The sequence below is a fragment of the Odontesthes bonariensis genome, chromosome 14 (assembly GCF_027942865.1).
Source record: "Odontesthes bonariensis isolate fOdoBon6 chromosome 14, fOdoBon6.hap1, whole genome shotgun sequence".
NCBI classification, from domain to species: domain Eukaryota; kingdom Metazoa; phylum Chordata; class Actinopteri; order Atheriniformes; family Atherinopsidae; genus Odontesthes; species Odontesthes bonariensis.
This window is the reverse complement of record NC_134519.1, coordinates 20689860-20712855: the sequence shown is the minus strand read 5'-3', so window position 1 is coordinate 20712855 and position 22996 is coordinate 20689860. Positions and strand designations below refer to the sequence as shown.

At 40.6% G+C, this 22996-nt stretch overlaps 1 protein-coding gene across 1 annotated transcript in view; it reads right to left on the bottom strand.

Annotated features, from left to right (window-relative positions):
• Nucleotides 1-653: 653 nt before the first annotated feature.
• eif2b3 (eukaryotic translation initiation factor 2B, subunit 3 gamma) overlaps nucleotides 654-22996 on the bottom strand; it is a 32006-nt gene continuing 9663 nt past the window's right edge. Inside the window, exons 4-12 of the mRNA XM_075482292.1 lie at nucleotides 19443-19602; nucleotides 19063-19174; nucleotides 13109-13198; nucleotides 10962-11098; nucleotides 10523-10713; nucleotides 8616-8678; nucleotides 8315-8463; nucleotides 5273-5376; nucleotides 654-891 (exon numbers count right to left, since the gene is read on the bottom strand). Of these exons, the coding sequence (XP_075338407.1) occupies nucleotides 839-891; nucleotides 5273-5376; nucleotides 8315-8463; nucleotides 8616-8678; nucleotides 10523-10713; nucleotides 10962-11098; nucleotides 13109-13198; nucleotides 19063-19174; nucleotides 19443-19602 (1059 nt within the window). The 3' untranslated portion in view covers nucleotides 654-838. The remainder of the gene's footprint in view (nucleotides 892-5272; nucleotides 5377-8314; nucleotides 8464-8615; nucleotides 8679-10522; nucleotides 10714-10961; nucleotides 11099-13108; nucleotides 13199-19062; nucleotides 19175-19442; nucleotides 19603-22996) is intronic.

Sequence of the window (22996 nt, the reverse complement as noted above, 5' to 3'; positions counted from 1 at the left end):
CAGACCTACACACAAAGCATCCCCACAGACATCACTGTCCTCATATCCTTCCTTCATGACTATGAAACTTCAAACCTGTAATTTAAGAAAAACTCCACTGACGGAATGCAATAAATCTTGACAGCAAAGGGAGCAGAAGGGGGAAATATGAGAAGAAAAAAAAAAAAAAAAAGAAGAAAGAAAAGCATCGGGCGCGAGTCAGTTTCCTCTTCTGCTGTGTTCGTGAGTGTGTGTGAGGGTGGGGTGTCGGCGTTAACTGATATAGGATTGAGCTGGGTGGTCCGGGGCCTACACATACACCATTTTTGTGTACAAATAAACTTAACCCCCACGCCATTGTGGTCACCCCTCCCACTGCTTTTTCTCTCCTTCTCTGGTCCACACAGCTGCACAGCGTGCATGTTCAAACACCTACGAATATTCAAACGTGTGTGATCCCATGCGCCTCCCTCTGAAACTGCGTAAACCGAGTGAAGAATACTGCTATTAGGAGACAGTAATGATCTGATAATAGGCGGTATGGTGACATGATTGCTAAGATTTGACTGGTTCCAGTCCAAAATGTTCCAATCAAAAGGAAGACGCCACCTTGTTTCTTTATTGTGTGAAAGTAATTACAAAGAAGATGGAAACAAAAACACCAACACACTGAATTATGAGTTGAAGACAATCTGTCTTTATTTGGACAGAATAAAAAAAAAAAAAAAGAAACATGAGAGTGAACTGTTAAGCAGTGTCCAGGTTTCTGAGTGGTCAGTCAGCTGCGGAATTAGATGTTCTCTGGGTTTCGCTGCTCAAGTCAGTTAATGAGGTGACGTCTCGCCTTCTTTGTAAAAAGCTAGATCTCCATCAGCTGGTCCGTTCCAACGATGACCTCGTTAGTTCGCTCAGCTGAAGAGGAGAGAGATATTTTTGAAGTGTAAGGCAGAAACAAAGATGACATCAACCGCACACTTTGCGAGTCCATTTCTGTTGATTTTCACGGTTAAAAATCACAAAGTTTCTTTCAGGGAAACAAAAGTTGTAACACCCACCAGGTTGATGCAACCATCCCAAAACCCATTGAACACAGTTAGCCCAGGAGCCACTCTTACTGAGCTAGTTGCTTCCACGGTAAGCAAGCGTCCGGTCAGCTCGCAGAGTGCCGCAGCGTATCTCTCGGCCTTGCAACTGCTGCGAGTTTTCAACACAAACTCCAGGGTTAGACTGGCCCGACGCTCCTGGAGCTAGCGGCTTTCACAGTTTTACTTTAGGGATGTCCACATTAATAGACATTACTGTAAATGTGCCAGAGTTGGCCAAAAGGCTAGTTTTCATCTGGAATACCTGGACAGGTGTTAAAAATGTGTTCTCCTCACTCGGCCTTGCTTTTGTTGTGTTCTCTGCCTGGTCTGTGCAAACTTCTCCTCAGCTCGCTCAGCTTCTTATCTCGTCTCTTTCTCACAGTGCATGCCAGCGAGCTATTCTGGTTAGTTATGGGCAGGTTCTCCAAACAGTCTGTGCAGCACATACAGGCTCCTCAGAACTCCTCAGCTGTAGCACCGATGGCTGATTCTGCTCATATGTCTTTTAACACGTTAAAAAAATAAAAATAAAAAAATAAATAAAAAATCTTATGGGCATGTTAAAAAAGTCAAAAACTTTACTTTCAGTGTAGAAGGAATTTAACAATCTAGCTTAGGTGGGGTGATGAATAGTACACTTCAAGCTGGGGAACAGGAAATGAAAAAAATCTAATTGCTTGAATAAAACGATTATTGCGTTGTGACTATTTTACACTTTTCCATGAGATGAGGCTGAGTTGGTGTGATAAACTTTAATGTTAAATGCAACAGTTTCCAAAAAAATATCGTTTGGCTGGTCTCATCAGGAACTTTAAGAGAAGAGAAGGACTTTGCTCATTAACTGACACGGATATATATCTTCTGTAAAAAGAAAAAAAAAAAAAAAAAAATTTAAATGAACATTCTGTGAAAGTAAGCAGCTTCAGAAATTTATAGAAAACTGGCAAGGGAATTGAATAGGATACAACATGCATATCCACGGAGTGACCCTGTGGTTTAGAATCTTCACAGAGACGTAGGCGACCCAGACTGACATACTGAACCTCACAGATGATGCAGATGATGGTCACAATTTAGGTTGACTTTTTTTTACCATCTCCCTCAACCCAAAGCAAGCTTAGCTCAGCCAGAACTCATTGGATCCCTCCATCTCCCAGCACCAGTACTGATCCAAAGCAAACGATGGCAGAAAGCAATGTTCCATCCACACAGACAGGTTTTAGTGTGAAGGAATCTCTTGCTCAGAACGAGCTTGTCCACCATTGTGTGGAGGGGAGGACAAATGGAGCATAAGGCAGCAGGAGAGGGAAGAAATTGGGAGAGAGACTGGAGAGAAAGGAAGGGAAAGGTTGTGCTGCTTGGGCCAGATGATTTGTAAGAAATGAATAAAGTGTGTAGATGTATTAGAAAATATTTCTCCTGCTAGGACAGGAACACTTTGCGAAGAACAAGCCTGGAATGTCGAAAAATGAGGAAATCATATTTGACATAAAAATGGGTTGTGATCACAAACCAGTGGTTGTATGTAACCGGTCAAATACACACGTTCGGTCACATGAGTATTTCGGTGTGCACAGGGACAGCACTTTATCGTGGAACATTCATGTCCCCAGGTTTGTTATCGACTCTTACAGAAAATGTATCTTTTCAGAAATTATCTGCAAAAATCACATCCGAACAGAGTTGAATGAAAAAATATCGTTTTCGTTCAGTCGAGCTATTTTTGAGTGCAATTTGATGTGAGATGACTGCGCGGTTCCTTCGTGCCTACGTCAGCTCGCGTTTTATATATTTCAATTGCTTGATTTCAAAATAATTACTTATCCTATCATGTACCATGAGTGTATTTAAAATTGAAGTGTTCATGGGTCAAACATTGTGGAGTCCAAGTCACATTTTCCAATGGGTGGAGAAAGTAAGTAAGTAAATAAGCATGTACATATCTATATATGTATGTATGTATGCATCTATTGATGTAGCCATCCACCCAACTATCTATCTATCCATCTATTTATCTACGGGGATGATTGAATCTTTTGAATCTACAGCTTTTAATGTAACTAGACTGCGTAGTAAGGCCAAAGCATCCTAATTTCACACATGAACATGTTGAAAGGTAGTCGTCTGTCTCTTCGTGGCTATTGTTTGAACGCGGGTAAGTATTTGCAAAAGGTGCAGAGAAAAGGATGTATCTTTTAAACATTAACACCTGATGTACTAGTGTGAATCCAACATGCGTGTGTGTCAGGCTATCAGGGTGGTCTGCTAACAGCCTCAGCAGCAGAGTGGGTGTGCAATTTCTTTAGCAGCCTATGGTCAGCAAGCTAGATGGATAGCAACAGGCAGCCTTGTGGTTACTCACACATTACAATGTAAATACAATATAAAAAGAAAAAAGAGAAAAGGTATCCTTTCATTGTCAAGTATATCAGACAAAAAAATCAACTAATCTGAGCTAATCTAAATGAACAGGAAGTGGGTACCAGTGGATTACTTGGACAAAGTATTTCAACTTATTTGTAAACTTACAATTTATATTACAAAAATCAATAACTGAATAATTGAAAGTGCATTCAAAACTTCTACTTCTTTGACTGGAAATAATTTTTCATGGTGTGAATGAAATGTTTTTGAAGAAAAAAAAACCCAGCAATTTTGGGCTATTTGAGTCTATGTGACTTTTGACTGTAAGAGGCAGTTTATACAGTACACTGACTATGTATGAGACCATTTAAAAATATGTTCTAACGTGATAATATAAGAAAAATAAAAGAGTACAGTAAGAGTGACTTGTGGATGTAAGACATGTATCAAAAGACAAAGACACTCCATTAGAAAAACAGAGGCCAAAGTATTATGAGACTTGACTTTGGCTATTAGTATTATTATTATTATTATTATTATTATTATTATTAATAATAATATTATTATTATGCAAGTTTCCAGAGTTCAATATCATAACGTTACAATTATTAATTTACCCAGAAAGGAAAAAAAAAAAAAAAAAGAAAAGTTGTCTTGAAGAACATTTTACACAGTAGGTGCTTCAAAAGGAGCCTCAACTGTTTCATTTCAAGATGATTTTAGCTCAAATTCAGACTGTTGTTACTTAGAGCACCCTGTTGTTCACGCAATTAGGCTGCTCAGTCTGGTAGCCGAGCTTACTCTCTTACTGTGTGTGTGTGAGCGTGCATGCGTGTGTGGATGTGGCTGCAGGTCGATGCTGTTGAATTCCGGGTGGTCCTGTTCTGGCCCTGCTCTCTAACCTCTCCATCAATGTGGCACACACACACGCACACTCACGCACACTCACGCGTGCGCGCACACACACAACTAACTTTGGGGACAAGAGGATTAAGGAAATAAGAAAAAAAAAAATCTGACAAATTAGACTTCAGACTGAAGAAACCTTCCAAGTTTGCTTGAGCGCTTGGCACCTATGAATGGATACCACACACATACATTACCGCCATGCATACATAAAGATAGACACTTTAATCTAAATTTCTAAGCCAACGTGAATAAAAAAAAAAATCCTTGATATGCTCATTAAAATGCAAATGGTAACATCTGTAAAGACATGTAAACTATGCAAGCTATCGACTTAGTAACAGGCTGATCTCACTGCTCGAGGCACAAGGAAAAGACTAAGTAACGCTGCTTCTCTCGCTGGCACTGCATTGTTCCAAAACAGGAATAATGAAGAACATCGTTTGATCAGAGCACTTGGGTGACATGATTAAACAGATCCCGTCAGTTGGCATTCTGGCACAGTAAGGAGCGTCATTCTTTGTCTCTAATGCAAGTTTAAAGTCTGTCAGTACAACCAGAGAAGACACACAATTCAGCTTCAACATTTAGCTCGAGTATCGTCATTTTGCAAGTAAGCCACCAAATTGTTTGTGCATATGTGGCAGCATACAGTGAGAAGCAGCTCAGACACATAACATACCAAATGTGACACAACTTGTTCATTTTTGACTGGCTATGTTGTTTAAATGAAAACTGTTTGCTTAACTCCACTTCCAAAGAAGATAAATCCTCGATTTAATTGCTCTGACATTCCAAATTCTGTGCAGCGGTAAAGGTCTTAAGGTTGTGTGCTGATGAGAGGAAATTAAATACCAGTCCAAAAAGTAGATGAAAGAGCAAGAATCAGACATTCTGAGGCCATTTTGTGAGCATGCGCTCATGTTTGTGAGGCTTACCTTCAGGTTCAATCCGTTGTCCGTTTCCCACCAGACAGTATTTAAGGTCAGCTCCTCTGCCAATAACAGCATTACTGCAGATTACACTGCCCTGGATGTTACATCTGGAAACACAAACCGACTCTTAATTAGACCTTTATTGTATTAATACATTCACGGGTCTGCTGGACACTAAACTTCCACATTTAGGAGGTGGCAGCCTCTGCACCAATGAGAGTTACCATGAACAGATTAGCACTCTTTCAGGTAGAGAGGAGAAAAGTGGAACCAGATGCAGAAGTGCTTGGTTGGAAAGTAAAAAAAAAAAAAAACCATACATGCAGACTTTGGTTCTGCATCACACACGATTGGTCATCTTCTGAATTGGTATAAAGTACAGTGCATCATTTCTAAAAATTTCATAGGTCACTTTACCTCGGGGGCAAATAAATGAGAACTTCTTGAATTTCACATTATATACTAAATATAAGCAGTTACATGACGGTTATGAAGCTACGGCCATTCAATAATAACCCTTCACTGGCAACTGCAAGGGGTGAGTCAGCGACTCATTAGTTTTAAAACATTATTTTTCAACTCAATTACTTGCTCATTGCACCCTTGTGTACACACAAAAACACACAGCAATGTACACACAACAGAAAACATTTATCCTCGGCCTTCCACAGCTTGCTGCTTGTAAAGCAAACAGACAGCCACATCAAGGATCCTCACACCTGCTCTGAAAACTCTTGAAATACCCAATCAACTGCAGTTAATGACATGACATTAGCATATATATTAGGTAATAACAGCGGCCACGTTGTGTGCGCTTGTGTGTGCTGAGACCTTGTTGGCCTTGTGCTGCAGTCCCACCTGAAGTGACAGTGCCAACCCACCGTGCATGCACGCATTAAGCCAAACCGTCACCATAAAATTCTTGGAGAGAGACACAGACGGTCTTGTGTGTCCGGCGTCGACAAATCGTGAAGGGTGTGTATGTGCAAGTGTGTGTAGGGTAGAAAATGCGTGTGTGTGTTTCAGGAGCTTGGTGAGCCCAGTGGAGAGAGCATGTTGGTCTTGCCCAGCCAGTGACGCACACACACTTGGCCCTCCGTACCTCACACACAGACAGGTTTGTATTGGCGCATTCTATTCAGGTGGTTAGGCCTGGAGGGAGAGGGAGAAAAGTGTGTGTGTGTGTGTGTGCATATGTGTGTGTGTTTAAGGGACAACCCAGGAGGTGGTGGTGGTGGTGGTAGTTGGTGATGGGAGATTACAAGATTCAGAGTTTTGTAACATTAGAGAGAAGGAGAGACCACCAAAGAAGCTTCGAAGCTGAAACACCACTAATTACTAACACCAGGGCTCCTCCTTGTCATGACCCCCCCCATCCTCCCTCTCTATCACACAAACACACACGTATACTAACACATCAACCCCCACCTCCTGTGCCAACCCCCCTATAAAGTTGACCCCTACTATCCCCCTTCCCAAACACGCAGAGCTTTGTCAACAAGCTCTGGTCAGCTTCAAACAAAGAAACCAGAAATGCGAGGGGTTTCTGCGACATGGCTGGGGTCTGCTAATCCCCTCATACTGGCTCTTTCTTTCCTTTTTTCTCCTTCCTTCTTATGTCCTCCTTTGAGCAAAAGAAAGAATTGCAATTTCTTTCTTGTGTGCGAGCTTGCTTTCCCTTCGCTTCTTTCTTCCCTTCCCTCGTCTCTCTCATTCTTTCACGGCTTTGTGCGTGCACCTACATGGGCATGATGAGGGTCCCCATGCTGGCTGGCTGGGGTCCCTGAAAGGCTTAAGAAGAGACGGCAAGAGACAGAAAAAGAGGGTGATGGCGCTGAGGCCTTGATGGTAAGAAAAGAGAGGGAGGAGTAAGAAATTGAGATAAAAGAAAAGAACCCCCATGAATGAGTGCATTAAAATGTAGACTTGAGGCCAAGATGAGTGTGTTTCCACTGAGACTGCTGGCTAAGAGACGGAACAGATCAATCTACATGCTAATTCTACAGTAGCTACTGTTGCTTCTGTACAAGCCCTCTTTGTTGCAATGAGCCAGTCGGTTTTTTTCCACTGTAATAACTCGTTAAACGTAAGCACTGTGCAGAACAGTCGCTCAGCAGGCTGCATCACTGTTCAGGCTCTGTTGATGAAGATTCTCAGTCATCCAGGTCATGGTAATCATAACTGCATGAATAAGGGCAACTGGACTTCTTCTTGGAAAGTGCAAAGTAATGTTCAATGGTGATAAAAAGACGACTAATGTAAACAAGGGTAAACATAACGATTAATTAATCCCTCTAGTGCAATTGAACTTCCTAAGAGAATTCTCTGATACTTTGCTCATATGCAATGCATCCTTCAGACCACAATGGTATTCCACAAATTCTATAACCAAGGGGGCACTGGGTATAGGTGAGTAAATTAGGAGCAAACTGAAATATAGGGATGTTTTGTTTCACTTCAGCAGTTGCGTGTTTGTTTGGAACTGGTCTCTGGCTGGTTGCACACCAATAGCTGCTTTGTTAATACAGCGATCACAATTTGACCTCAGGGAGCAAAGAAAACAAAACCTGCTACACCTCCTATCATCGGACACACACATCTACGGGCATCTGCCTAAGACAAAACAGCACACACAGCATATGCATTAGAGCCCCTAGAATATTCAATGAAAAGCTGTGCGGTGAATGAAGACCCAGGCATGCCACTTCTTCTATATGTTAAATAAAAAGGAAGGAAGAAAGAAAGAGAAACAAAGTGTGGTTACAATGATTGCAGGTTTTGAGGACAGTTGGGATTCAGCACACACAATAAACAGAGCTTAAAGGCGATCTTTCCAGGCAACATAAAGATATATCTTTTTTTTGTTTTTTCTGACAGTTTTCTTACTAATCACTCCTGTGTCACACAGAACGCATGTTGAAACTGAGAACCGAGGAGTTTACTCATGAATATTACTCATGAAGTTATTTATCCATCTATTTTGTTGGCAGGGGACCGAAGCAGCTAAAAGTGCATGTTCTTAATAAGCATGTGCGTGTTTCTCACCCTTCCTCGATGATAACCCCATGCATGATGATGGAGTTGGTAACCTTGACCTTCTCTCTAACAGTGGTGGAGTTTCCGAGAGTGGATCTTTTTATGGAAGTCTTATCTGCTACCTGGCACAGTGCTCCAATGATACTGTCTGTTCCCATCTGAAGGCAGAATGCAAATGATAAAATTTCTCAGAAAAGCACACACAAAAATGTTTTTGTGGTGGAGTGAGAACTGTGACAACTACAGCTAAAAATTCAAAGTAACTGCAATTTGAAAAATACATAAAAATTCTGATGTGGGTTACACTTACCTGACATTTTTCAGCAATAACAGCAGATGGGTGAACTGCTGGCTCCTCGAACAGCTTTGGGGCCTAGTCATGAGAAAACAGAACAAAGTGAGACAAACACAAAAAAAAAAGGCGCATGATATATTAGAACGACTCGTTTAGAAACAGAAATCAATTAAACAACCCGCCTGTCGCAAAAGGGCTGGCAAACTAACATCTATGCTCACGCACAAATCTTAGTGAGGATTATTTCTGTTAAATGGCTGTTTCCAAGGTCAAGACTGAGCTCCCATGTAAGAAAAGGACTTTCAGCAGCAGCAGACAGAACTAAGAGCTTGGAGAAGATCGGGAAAACAAGGCCTGGTTGATGAATCAAACTTTTTTTCCCAATCTACTTGAATTTGTGATTATTTAGATGATTGGGTTTTTTTTCGTCTCAACTGTCACCAGCCACCGCTCCTTCTGTGCCTTTCTCCTGTATTTACTTTCCACAGAGACACAATGATATGGGTAAAAGAAGGGGAAAAAAATTAGTCTCACTAAAGGCTGATTTATGCTTCAGACGCAAAGCCTCTGACGCTCGGACGCAGAGCCTCTGCGAGCGTCAAAATCTTGACCACTCCCCCACACAGAGGCTCTGCGCGCGTTGTCGTGCACCTCAGAAAAATCCTGACTATGCGACAGACGCACGCAGACCACCAACGGAAGTGCGCAGACAAAAGCGGCTGTGATTGGTCCTCGGTGTGCCTTTCCGGTTGTCTGTGTGGCTTCCTCCTTTGCATTTTCGCCAACTCCAATAAAAGAAGCTGTTCTTCTTCGATGTCGAGCAACTCCAGATCCATATCTTGCATACACTTTTTTTTTTTTTTGAAAAATAAACACTTCCGCCAGCGCCCCCGAAGTTCTCGTCACCGCCCACCGAAATTCTCGCGAGGGGAAACTGCTGTGCGTCCCGAGAAATTCCAGACCGAGGTTGCAGAACCATAACATGAAAAGTGGTTCGCGACCAGAGCAAAGCAACACGTCAAGACGATAGACGCAGAACTATAATCCGCCCTTAACGAGTATGATGGACCACAGCAGTAACGCTAGTCTCAACAACTGAGTTGAATTGTTCTCAAGAGTTTACATGGAACACCAAGGGTCTCCGACTCCACAACCCCCATGCCTTCAGCAGAAGAGGGAGAAGAGTTGGGTGCCTAGAGGCATGCGACGGACAGCCAGTGTGAAAGCATCGCACGGTGCTGAGGTTGTGTGGACAAGCTAGGGCCGAGAGGCAAGGAACAGGGGCCGCACACATGACATTCAAAGACACCCCAACATCAAGTCCATTGAGAACCTTTGAGCAAGCCGCCGAGAGTGCTGTCATTCATTGGATAGTGAGGTTTGACCGTGGGGGAGCCCGTCTTGCAATGCCAGGGAGAGCCTGTTGTAAAGGACTGGGAAATTACGGGAGAAAACAAGCCAAAGAAAACACAGCACGCCCCAGAAGATCCGTACTGTAGTGCGGGGAGAGTGACAGGGGATGGGCAGCCTTCATGCTCCCCTTCTCTCAACCTCCAGTGTTTTGGTCACAGACTGCACAATGATTTAGCAAGGAGTAAAGAATTAAAATAGAGGAAGATTTTGTTCAGATCATTATTAAGATTAAAGCAAAACCTTTTTTGACTAACTCACTTATCATTTGTAGTTTGTCGTTTAAAAGAAAGCAACAAAAAAAATAACTTATATCATAAATCCGATTTGGTGAGGGGAAAAAAACACACATTTTATTCTTAGGCCATATCACGCAGCTCAAGTGAAAACTACAAGTAAGGCAGACACAACAGAGACAGAACGCCATAAAAGCAGCACATATATGGAAGCATTTAAACAGAGAACAAACACAAATGTCATCTAAACATGCACAGAGTCTCTATCGGACTCACCAGTCTGTTTGCCTCTATGTAAGCAGCCAGAGTGTTGACACGGTAGCACAGGCCCTGGTCCATAATGTGAACATAGCAGCGCAGCTTCCCCCCATGGTAAGCCTCACTCATATCACCCTTATGGTCATTCCAACATGAGCGCTCCTGGGCCAGCTGGAGAAGAGACTCATCCCGTGACGAGATGAAGAGCTCTGAGAATAGTCGGAATAAGAGACAGGAAGTTAGAACCAGAGGGTAAAACCAAACAGAGATGGGCATTTTGTGCGGCATTATTGCCTTCTAGTCAACGAAGTGCGAATCAATGCTAATTTGAGGCAAAACCCTAACCTAGATGTTCTAAATTCTCATGGTGTGCGAGTAAGATCCAAAGGAATACAATACTGGCTCTTAAATGTTGTTTTTTCTGAAAAAAATGTTTTGCATCACTGCAGACAATAACCATGGTTTGTGGAGCCATCGTTCTTTTTCTGGGTTTGATCTTCTGAGTCGTCTTTCACTGTCTGACTGTTTGTAGCTTTGGAAAACTGCTTGCGCGCCAAATATGGTACCAGCTCGCCACGAATCGATGAAATGGACCTAAGACACAAGGAGGACAGAGGATGGTAAAAATAGTTCTTGACATATAACAGATGTTGATTCCTTTATTCATTCATTTAACTGCGACAGTCAAAATTTTAAAGACAACTTTACGTAAGTGCACATCAAATGCCATCAAACCTGGGTTTTTAAGAGTTGAGCATTCACCCAGTCCACGTTATACAGTATATTATCGTCGACATCTATGTCACTTTTACAGCAATGACTGTGTGTAAGACAATGAGCACCTCGTGTTCAGGTAATGACTTAAAATAAAAGCAGATAAAGTTGAGCCGTGGTTTCAAATCTCTCAGTTAATCAGGAGATACCATCCTCATCTTCATCCGTTTCCGACTCGGCACTGCGCCGTGCTCAGTGCTCCTCTCCACCACCTAGCATGCCCCCACCCTCACACTTTCCTTCTCTTACTTTCTTTTAAAAGGGAGATTAGAATTTCCATCTGAATAACAGGAGAAACACAACAGTTACTCTGTCTATGCCTGTCCTTGAGCAACAGACAGAGGAAGGGCACGGCAGAGGAGAGAGAAGAGGCTGAGGGGAGCAGTGAAAAGAAAGTCCAAGAAAGGAGCTGAAGAAAGAAATGAGTCATCTAATGAGAGATGATATATTGTGGCAGCAATGAGTGCATTAGACATGCAATGATTGAGAATTTATATCTACATCTCAAAACCATTAAGAAGTTGAGTAGAGGCGATTTGTATTTGTTGGGTTTGCTTTGAATTGACTGTGCAGAATGAAACTAGTTTCATCAGGGGATTTTAATTTAACTATGGATGGTACCAGAGTTTCATAATATGGCTTTTCACATGGCCCAATTCTTTGAATGGAACTGAAATGTTCAGAAAACAGATGTCAGCAAATAACTCATCACTACCCTGTTTTGAGAATTTAGGCCCCATGTTCCTCCTAAGTTTGCAAGGTTGTTTAAAATGCCTAATATCTATCCCTGGCATTACCGGGCATGCTTAATATTGTTGTTAGTAGCTTTTCAACACCTACTAACATCTACCCAGATCTCCTCTTTAGAGTGCACACTTTGCTGGCAAGAGCATTGATTATGATTGGAAAGCGTGAGATGTGAGATGTTGAGTGACAAAATGCCATCTGGAGTGCAGGTGCGGTCGGATTCAGAACAACAATAGAGATAGTGAAGCTGAAACATTTATTGCAATAACTGCTGAAAAAAAAAAAAAATTCAGCTTTTTTTTTATTCTTCCAAACTTTACGTGCTTGCTGCTCAATTGCTGTTGAGGAAGAAAAAAAAAAGCTGAAGAAAAACAAGCTGCTTCAGCGATTGTCTATAGCAAATAGTGAAGTGGATGGGATCCTCGATCCACGAACAGATCATATGGAATCATTTTCAAAATTTAACATTAACTCAGTTTTCAGAATTTTTCAAACATTTCTGGCAACATAATCAATTCTGTACTTTTTGGAAGAAAAGTTGTGCTTAAAATCAGGTTATCTAAACTACTTCCACTAAATGTTGAATAGAGAAATAAACTTTGTTTGTTCGTGTAATAATCCACAAACTATGTACTGTAAATTAAACCAATTAACCAAATTACGCTGACAGCATTATGCTCACACTGATATCACACAGGAATATTGACTCCAAGCGGTCTCAGAAAGCTCCATGTCGCACTGCTTCACTTTAGAGGCTAAAGGCCTAATAGCCTGTGTCAGTGGCACATAGTAAAACAAATTAACACCTCTCTAGAATACTCTTCTAACAGAGTCATTCAAAGCCTTGCACACCATGTAACCATGCTTAACACTTGCTACAGATTAACCAGCGATTGTGAGCTCAAGTCGATGTGACTGTGGGGACCCGAGCATGCATGTCGGTAAATGCCTCTTGCACAATAAGACCAGCTAGTAAGTTTTTCGGCTCACTTGGAAGAATTCAGAGCTATAATTCTAGGTGTGAAAAAGTCAGTTTGCATGGTTTTTATTTTTTCAAATAATGTAAGTGAATTTAGAACTCACTTGTTTTCTGTTAGAAAGTCAACCACTGCCTTTTTCAGACAGTAGAGGTGCGCGTCCACCAGCCCCGTTTTGATGTGCATCCTGGGATGTCTGCAAATAAAGAGAAGAAGAAGAAGAAGAAAAGAAGAAGAAGGCAGATACAGTTATATTCAAATGATTCTCTTCAGGGATTCATCAAGCTACCATTCCTTGTAAGAAAACAAATGTAGCTTTAAAACAGATCTACTTAATAAATACATCACGCATTTAATGATACACACAGAACCTCTCCACAATGAATGCAGACTTCCACTACCTTCAACAACTAAGCCTAGCCGCTACCTGAAGGACAATCTACTCCTCTTCATCGCCTGCTGTTTTGTTATGATTTCTTCTCATTTACTGAAACCACTTCATTTTCCTCAGTCTTGCACACGGGAGCATCTGACAACCTTAAAGAAGCAATATGCTTACATAAACCTCATAGAATAGTGACAAAAATGTCTATCATCCTCTGTCAGCTACCTCTGATGTTACCGCGAAAGCTGTTGCCGTGAGACGGCACACAAGAACGCAGACACCAACCCATGCAATCATTCATTCGCACATTTATTCCAGTGTGGAGACACAGTGGCCCGAGTCTCAAAGTGACATTTATGAAGCGAGAGCTAAAAGAAACCATGAAATTCTTTAGGTTTCAATAAACAAATCTATCCTCACTCCTTCACTCGGTCTACTACCTATACTCCTCTTCCTCTGCCCTTTCAATCATTAAATAATAAAACTGTGGGGTGCATCGCTCCTAAAAAGGACCGTACCAATTCTTACATGTTTTTGCTTTTCTTTACTACCTTTTCTACTAATGTCATAGTCCCCCCACTACTGCTGGCAATTTTTCAGAGCTTGCAGCAGTGATTTACAATTTTTGTAAAAGCAGACTGAAGTCTGTATCTCATTATCACAAAACAACAATGTGACTTTGAAAAGCTGAACATAATGTCTGCTTTTGATTTTGTCAGAGTGCTGTTCAGATCTGATTTATTATCCTACACTGAAGGGAGCGGAGAGACTAATTCTGAGTGAAACAATTTCCCTCGGGGTGGGGTTCACTCGTGTGACCGAAGTATTGGTGCCAACAAGAAAGTGATGCAACTAATTCAGAGGGTGCTTACTTCTTTTTTTTTTTTACCTATTTGACTTATTTGTTGCTGGTATTGTTTAACTAACCAATGAAGTTTACAACAACGGTAGCATGATCACTAAGAGCTGGGGTACAAATAGTAATATATCATATAAGCTTGATAAGATAAGACAGATTAGATAGGATTAAATAGATAATATATTGTATCACATGTATTGTGGGAGAAAGGATCAAACCCCTACCTTGATCTCTACCCCTTATCATCTCTTCTATCAAATACATTCTTCACTACAAATTTCAAGCTTTATCGTTTTTCTTCCTACAACCATCTCCACCGACTTATAACTAGAGCAACTCGGGAGGATTGCTGCTTGGTCACACATATTTTACAACCAGATGCTGAAAGTCATAAATCAAACAGAGTGTGTATTCATCTGTTCATCCTTCAAAAGCATTAAAACACATGTTCGTGCACGCACAGACATGCTCTGTGGGTGTTTGTCAAATGTATTTATTCATACAATATTTCCCAGGTGTATGTCTCTGTGAGTGTAGAATAAGCATTAAGTTAAATTTATGAGAACACCCAGTATGTCACATGCCGTTTGGCACCTGCAAGCAGGCAAGAGACAGAACCCTTGATAAGGGGGATATGGTAGTTTGTGCGAGTGTGTATGTGTGTGTCTGTATCTGTGTGTGCAAACTAGTCCCTAAATTGTCTATAAAAAAAAAGATAAGGGCACAGAAAATGTGCAGGAAGTCCGTAGCAAAAATATATGACAGTTAAAACAGAAAAATTTTGTGTCGTAGGAGTAGTAAGGTTTCACAAACAATATATAAGTAGCAGAGCGGTCAAGCTGGTTCACGGGCTCAAGGACAATAAAAAGGCATATTGTACGCAGAAAAATGCTGAAATTGGTAAAGTTTTTTTTTTTTGTTGGACAAACACTTACTTTCTTAAATCTAAATGTCTAAATGTCATTTACACAGAAATGATCTGTTTGAGGAGGTTCAGTCAGGACTCAGAGCACATAATAGCAAAGAAAGGGCACTGGTGAAAGTTACCAATGACCTCCTCTTGGCCTCTGATAGCGGACTTGCGTCTGTGCTTGTCCTGTTGGATCTCAGTGCTGCATTTGATACCATCAATCATAAAATTCTATTGCGAGGGTTTGGACATGTTGCTGGGATTAAAAGAATTATATTAGGTTAGTTTAAGTTATATTTATCTGATAGATTATAGTTTGTGCATGTGAACAAAGAAAACTCCTCACAAACCAGAGTTAGTCGTGGAGTTCCACAGGGTTCTGTGGACCAGTTCTTTTCACTTTGTAGATGCTTCCATTATTAGACAGAATGGCATATTGCTATGCATATGACACTCAGCTACACTTATCCATGAGGTCAGATGAAACCAATCAGTTTGTTAGATTACAAACATGTCTTCAAGACATGTACACATGGATGACTGAATTTTCTGCTTCTAAATTCAGACTAAACTGAAGTTGATGTCTTTGGACCTGAATGCCTCAGGAGGACACTATCTATCTATACAGTTACTCCAGATGGCATTACCTTGGCTTTAAGTACAACTTTGAGAAACTTTGGAGTTATTTTGACCAGGAGCTGACTGTCCTTTGACTCAAATATAATTGGGTCTCTAGGACCGCCTTTTTTCACATTCGGGATACTGCCAAAGTTAGACACATTCTGTCTCAGGGTGACACAGACAAACTAGCACATGTATTTGTTAAATCCAGATTAGACTAGTATCCAATCCTATGGGGACAGTTCTAAAAATTCTGTGAAAAGCCTCCAGGCAATCCAAAAAGTTCTGATGAGAATTAGCGGGAAAGATGTTTCTCTAGTTTTAGCTTCTCTTAATTGGCTTCCTGTTACATCCAGGACTTGATTTAAAATTCTTCCCCTCACATATAAAGCTCTTAATGATCAAGCTCCATCATATCTCAGAAATCACTGTCACGTCGTGCAGCAGAAATTTCGACGCAATTTGCTGGTTTCTTTAGCTAGAATCTTATTGGATAGTAATTGGCTTGAATTGAACTCAACCGTGTAAATGAGATGACATTTGTTGTGATTGGTTGCTACATGAATGCAACTGAATTTAATAAAAAAAAAAAAAAAAAAAAAGAAATATCTCACAAATACAACACTGGAACAAACGTCATTTTTCGCCTTAAATAAATCCCTTAATCTAATCAGTAACTGCAAATATATTATCAATTGTTGATTCATTCTTCTCATTTAATTTCCACTGTACTAGTATATATTGTTTTTGCAGACTAACTGTCATAGACAACACAGACTTCCATGCAAATGCAAATATTTCACTTTTCCTTACAGCAGTATCATGCGATTTTTGGCTGCTGCAAGTGTGTGTCGAGGGGAGCAGGAATTTAGTGCTTTTAGAGGCAAGGGTGACTCAACCCTTGGATTAATGACTCACTACTAAAGTACCACTAAAGTCTTCAGCAGGGGAGAGAAGTACCATCCTTTGCTCTAAAACACACATGGATGCATATAACATCATGTGTTATTTAGTTATAACTGCAACCCCACAGCAGACAATGAGTCAGACACAGCAGAATGATAATTGGTGCTCTCATTAGTCAGCTTTTCACGGCAGGGCCAGCAGTGTAGAAGGGCTTACCAACATTCAGAATGTTCAGCTATTGTTCCCCCCAAAAAAATTGTGTCTTTCCCTTAATGCTGTTAGACTAACATAGTTTCTTTTCAGCTGACAGACATACGGTTTTGAAACCTCTATTCAAACGCTAAAGTCCAACAAAATATCAGAGTGTGTGACTTTTTTTGGACAGGTAGGGTACTCTATGGATAAATAAATAAATTCACTTTTTATGTGCTTGAGTAAATGACTTCCAGCTCAAAAACTCTGGCAGGGCCAGCCACATCTGAAAATGTCGTTCAGATTTGCCGTGTAATGTTACATTTCAGCACCAACTCGGAGAAGAATTACATCGTGTCTTCATCTTCATCTCCACCCACAACTTCACACCATGGTCTATCCACTGTATCTTGGAAGAGAGAAGCTGGAATTCTGTTTCTCTTTTGCTTTGCCCTTTTATAATAAAGAGCTAGGAGTTAAAGGTTTTACATTTTCTTGGAAAGGTTTATGTAATGAATAGAAGCTTTATCTAAATCTTGTGCGCCATCTCAACAATTCAGATTTTCATTCAGCTAACTTATTCAAAGTCCACCCTGTCTCCAGACCTGCCTACAAGATGTTCTGACAGGTGGAGCGGTAATGTACCAGGCAAAGTTCTGCTGGAGTCCTTTCACTCCGTTTAAGTAATTTCCAGGTCAAACAAAATCCCATGTGCAGACTGTTTAGAGCTAACACACCTCAACCATGTGGAAAGCATGGAGAAGGAAAAGGGGAAAAAAATGCTGAGGGGTTGACGTACAGGGATGGAGGGATGAAGGAACAGATGGCTGGTTGCATGGAAGGATGCACAAAGAATGGGAGAGAGGGCTAAAATAATGAATGAACTGAGTAAAATACAACCAAAAGCATGGTATGAAAAGACGCGTGCAAGGAATTTAGGAGGTGCCACAAGATGTCATCCCTCAGGGGGAAAAAAAGGGCTTTACTTAGACAAACGAAAAATAAAATGCACCATTTTCACATTTCAGCAGTTAACTGACAAAGCCTGGATTAGAACAAATTCTCCGGTTCAGATGTTAGATGCCGGTATACAAATGTTTCACAAATTAGGCCGCGTGCACATTTGAAATGCATGGAGTGAATCCCATAAAAAGGAGCCTGGGGTTCATGAGCGAGTTGCGACTTTTTGCTGGAGAGTACTGATGTTCAAAACAGTCAGATCTTGTAAATCTACCTCCTGGTGGGTTATATGGAGAACCAGAACTGCAGGCTTTCTGCTGTTACAACCTTTGGTAATAAATACTGGATGTTGAGAGATTTTTTTACATCTGTCTTGTGTGCGTTTGTGTGAAATGTGAGCGTAGAAATGATGAGAAGTGACTTTAAAGTTGTAAGCCTTTCACTATAAGCCATAAATATTTATCAATAGAATCTATGTGTTTCCATAACACTGACAATATGTGACTGTTTTCTCTGCATTAGAGTCCGTCTCAAGGTTGCCTTATGTGTACCTGTGTGGGTTCACATAAATATTTCTGGTTTGTGAAAAAAGACAAGGTGTGTGCAAGCGTATGACTATGGGTATGTGTGTGTGTATTTGGTATGTATGTATGTGCGTGTAGCTCAAGATTTCCATGTGCAGGAAAGCATGCATGCAGCTGCTCTGGCCCCCTCTTGTTGGCCAGAATTTACAGTGGCTTTGGCTCCATGAAGTATTTACGAGCTCCCAAAACACCCTCTCTCTCTCACATACATGCATTTTAGGACTGTGAAACAAAAACCAACCAAGAATATTCTGCCTGTACCAAAGAGTTCTAAACAACCTGCACAGAACTCTAAAAGCACACCGAGCTTGATTAGATACCCAGGAAACAACACATTTACCTTTGGTCAAAACCCCAGACACAGATTTACATTTGGTGGAATGAGAACCACCGACAAGCAGCATACTGCGCAGGTTCAACAAAAGTACAGTATGAATATCAATTAGCCTAATCTAATAAAAGCTGCTGTGGAGAGTAAGTAATGTTAAAGAAAAATAAGCCTCCAAAATCCTTACAAATCAAGTTTCTGATTAGCATTAATCAGACATTGTATATTCATTTTCACAATTTGTTGAGATCTTATTGTACGTGCAAATTAGTAAAAGATTTAGCAACATTAGTCACCCCCCTTTCTTAGACCTACTTCCTCATGATGGACTTCCTAATCGAGAGCCCATCCTCAAGATCTGCCTCATTGGCCATGAAGAGCAGTCTCTTCCCAGACTGGTCCACACCAACGAAGTCCCTCTGCTCAGCTGGATAAAACATATCATATGAACACAACATCACAGTATACAGCGGCACCGCTAAGTTTGTTCAATTGCAGTTGCACAGAAAAATGAATAAAAAACAGAAAAGAAAAAAAAAAGAAATACAAATAAACAAAAAGAAAAACTAGATAAAGTAAAATGAATAAATAAATAAAAATGCATCGTATGAACATAATATTGTGTGAGCGCCGATGACACTTCATATCAGATGCATAGCAGTCATATCTGGGATGATGATTTATTTTCCTGTTACCTGTCTTTTTCTTGCCCTTCTGACCCGGGACTGTTTCTGTGAATTCATGGGCTTTGCTCATCAACATGGCCAGTGTTGCATTGTGGGCTCTGAACAGATCAACCACCTCGTGAAGTGCCACATCTGTTATCAGGTCACAACTCACTACGAGGACGTCGGTCTGTGGAAAAACGTTGCAGGGAGAAAGAAGTCGAGCCATTAACTGCACTGCATCACTCCAGGATACAACAATGTCTGTGACACACTGCATCTGCAGTGGATTGATGGGACTCTTGTTTGCTTCGTCAAGTATAGAGATTTTGGGCTCTTGAAAGAGAGTGTTCTGGCTTGTCACAAAATCTCTCAATTTCTTGTATTTTTAAAGATATTTCAACATCACCACCATATACCTGTGCACACACACAAGACAACAAATACTTTGATAGACAAGCAATATAATTCAGAGGGAAAGTTATGGTTATAAAGAAAGTTTTGCTCGCTTATGGCAGTCATTACAGCATTGGTGTGTAGACTACACATAAATGTATGTGCTCTATATAAACACATTCTGCACAGGACACCAGAACTGTGCTACATTAAATACTGAGCCGGATTTGGAGACGGACAAAGAAATATCAAAATGAAGAGAGTGAACTGTTGTTGGTCAGTTCTTGTGGGCTAGGAGTTTTTACATGGGAGCGTGGTAATTATCTATTAATGCGAGTTCAAAGATTACTGAACTCCACAGAAGCTCGTTCACATTACAAGACTGTTTTCTATTCCCAACGAGAAACAGGTTGCTGTGACAACATTTGCTGTGGCAATCAAAGATCTCCCTGTGCACGGCGACTGTGAATACTTTTGTTCTCTGCAGAGCCATTTAAACCAGCTGTACTGCGCACTTCTATCTGGTGCAGATGTGTAGGCTCACATCTTCAGTTTTCCACAGCTATTGTTGTTACGCAACACTATTGGGCTCTGTAAATGTACAGACAACCAGTGGGAGGGAACAACAAACTTGCATTCGTCAATGTAATTTAGGTTTTGCTGAATTAGTTTAAAATGCTTCACAAAGGACAAATCTGTAGTGCGTTTACAGGCAGGTGGGTTTATACTAAGCCTATAGACTCTTTTCATCGCGTCGTACTCTCGGCTGACACTGACAAAATATCACATGACTCTTTTTTTTAACCTTTCTCTTGTGCCCCAAACCAAAGCTGGCTGGGTGTAATCATCGTCCAATGGATCTTTGTTTTGAGAAATCCTATATTGAGAGGAGGAAACATTCCTTTATAATATTCCTCCCAAAGTGTCATAATGTACATAATTTGTTACTAGTGTCTGCATTTGACCCATTAACAACATGCATTCTTTTTTTTTTTTTTAAGTGCAAATAGTTTCTTTTAAATTCCAATTGATACATATAATTTACTGCCCCCAACAGGAAGCACAGAATGTGCATTAGTCATTTTAAACTGAGTTCCACAGATGTTACATGTATGTGTGTTTGCATGTGGGTGCGCCCGCATTGGTGTGTCTGTGGTATCCATCTGTCTGTCCAGTGATGAAGGCTGTCAGCGTGGCAACTAATCCCACCATTAGAGCCCACAGCCTTAATGACAGAGACATTGCTGCTCTGTCTGTGATGGGAAGCACAGGATGAGGGAGAAGAGACCACTGTGGAGCACATGAGAAAAACCTCTATGACTGTAGAAAACAAGAAAGAAGAGCAAGTTTATCCATTCATCCATGACAATGAAAATATGGAGGGGAAAAAATGGTAAACTAGAACCACAGCTCAAACTATGTTTGCTACATTTCTAAAAAAATTGATTTTTGTTTTCAAACATCGTGATCATTATTCAAAAACTGGTCAGATTCAAGCTTCTTCCAAACCTCTTAATGAGCATTAAAATGTGCATTAAATGCTACAAATAACTTAACTGAAACCGAATGAGTTTGAAGCAGTTATTTGAGCCTGTGTGCATAAGAGCAGTGTGAGAGCTGGATGGAGGGTCATCGAATTGACCTAAATTTAACTTCAATCATAATCTGGTCTGGTCCTGGCGACAGGAAGCTGCCACAGCAAGGCCGGGGGTTTCTGCAGCAGATCTACTGACACTAAGGCTCAGATCTTTCAACTCTCTTCTACCTCTATCACACACTGACAAAACTTGCGCACATGTTCGGAAGCAGAGCACACAAGTATGCGTGCATGCATGCACGTGTACACAGACACATACACACATGAATGGACAAAAATGTGTTTGCATACAGCCCACACACACAGGCACACACTTGGAGGCGACAGCAGAGTAGAGTCAGCTGGAGAGACACTTTGGCCTTTCAACAGCCAGGATCACTGGACAGGTCAGGACCACACACATTGGTGCTCACAAAAAAAAAAAAAAGACAAGAAAAAATTTAAAAAGAAAAATAAATTAAATTAAATATCGCACGGAGGCACATTTGTCTCAGTGGAAGATGACTTCAATCAAAAAGTAGTTTACATAATTTCTACATTTCTTGCCAAAGGTTTCTTGGAATGCATCATGATTTTTGTCAGCTTCAGTTCTACCTACAGCGAATTAAATTTAGTTTTTTTTTACTTACATATAGCGTAAGCAGTCAAAAGATTGTACATTTTGTCTAGAAAAAGACAAAACATATTTCTATTGTGCTTTACAATGCAAACTGAAAGAAATCACCTGAACTGGATCAAACCAGCTTTCTGTTTGCATGCGATTACTTTTCTACTGATCAACTAATTCACTAACTGTTTTAGGCCTATGTGCCCAAATGTGTGACAGAAAGAGGATGACACATTCATGGATAACGCCTATTCTTTGCAATGAAATGAACATAACTGCACAATTCTTGTTTTTTGTTTTCCTTCTTAAAAGTGGACATTGCACAATCATTCCCAAATGCAAAATACGGCTGCTTTTGTGAGTCTCTCCGTGTTTCTGAGCGGTTGCAGAAACAACAAATGGACACTTGGAGAATTTGACCATACACGAACATCCAGGAACTATAACATGATAGTGGTCTGGTTGTAGTAAAAAAGGCTTACAAGTGAGGCTTTGAGGCAACTGGATAAAACAAGTTTCTTTTGCAAAAGAAAAAAACATGCACGTTTTTTTTTTCCTTTTTAGCTTTGAGTGATGTTTAAGGTGTAAATACATAATTTTAACACTGCAGATAACATGGAAAAACATGCCACAAGCCTCTTAATGTGCAGTTTGTTAGCTAGTGTCACCACATAAACCACGATTTGATATCCTAAAAAGACAAAGAATTATTTTTTAAAAATCCGCTCTTACTTTGAAAGAAAAATCACTAAAATGTATGCGTGACTGGCTAACCTTGGCCGATATTTCCTCCAAACACAGGACTTCCAGACAATCAAATAATTAGTGTGTCACCCTGAGTTCAAAGTTAAATGGGTCACATTTAACATGAACTACATGCCAAGGACGTGCTCTGTTTTAACATATGGTTCTTTTGTGGGTTGCAGAAAAGTGTGGCAGATCTCAGACGGAATGGGCGGTGAAGTGAAAGTTTTTTTTAGTCAA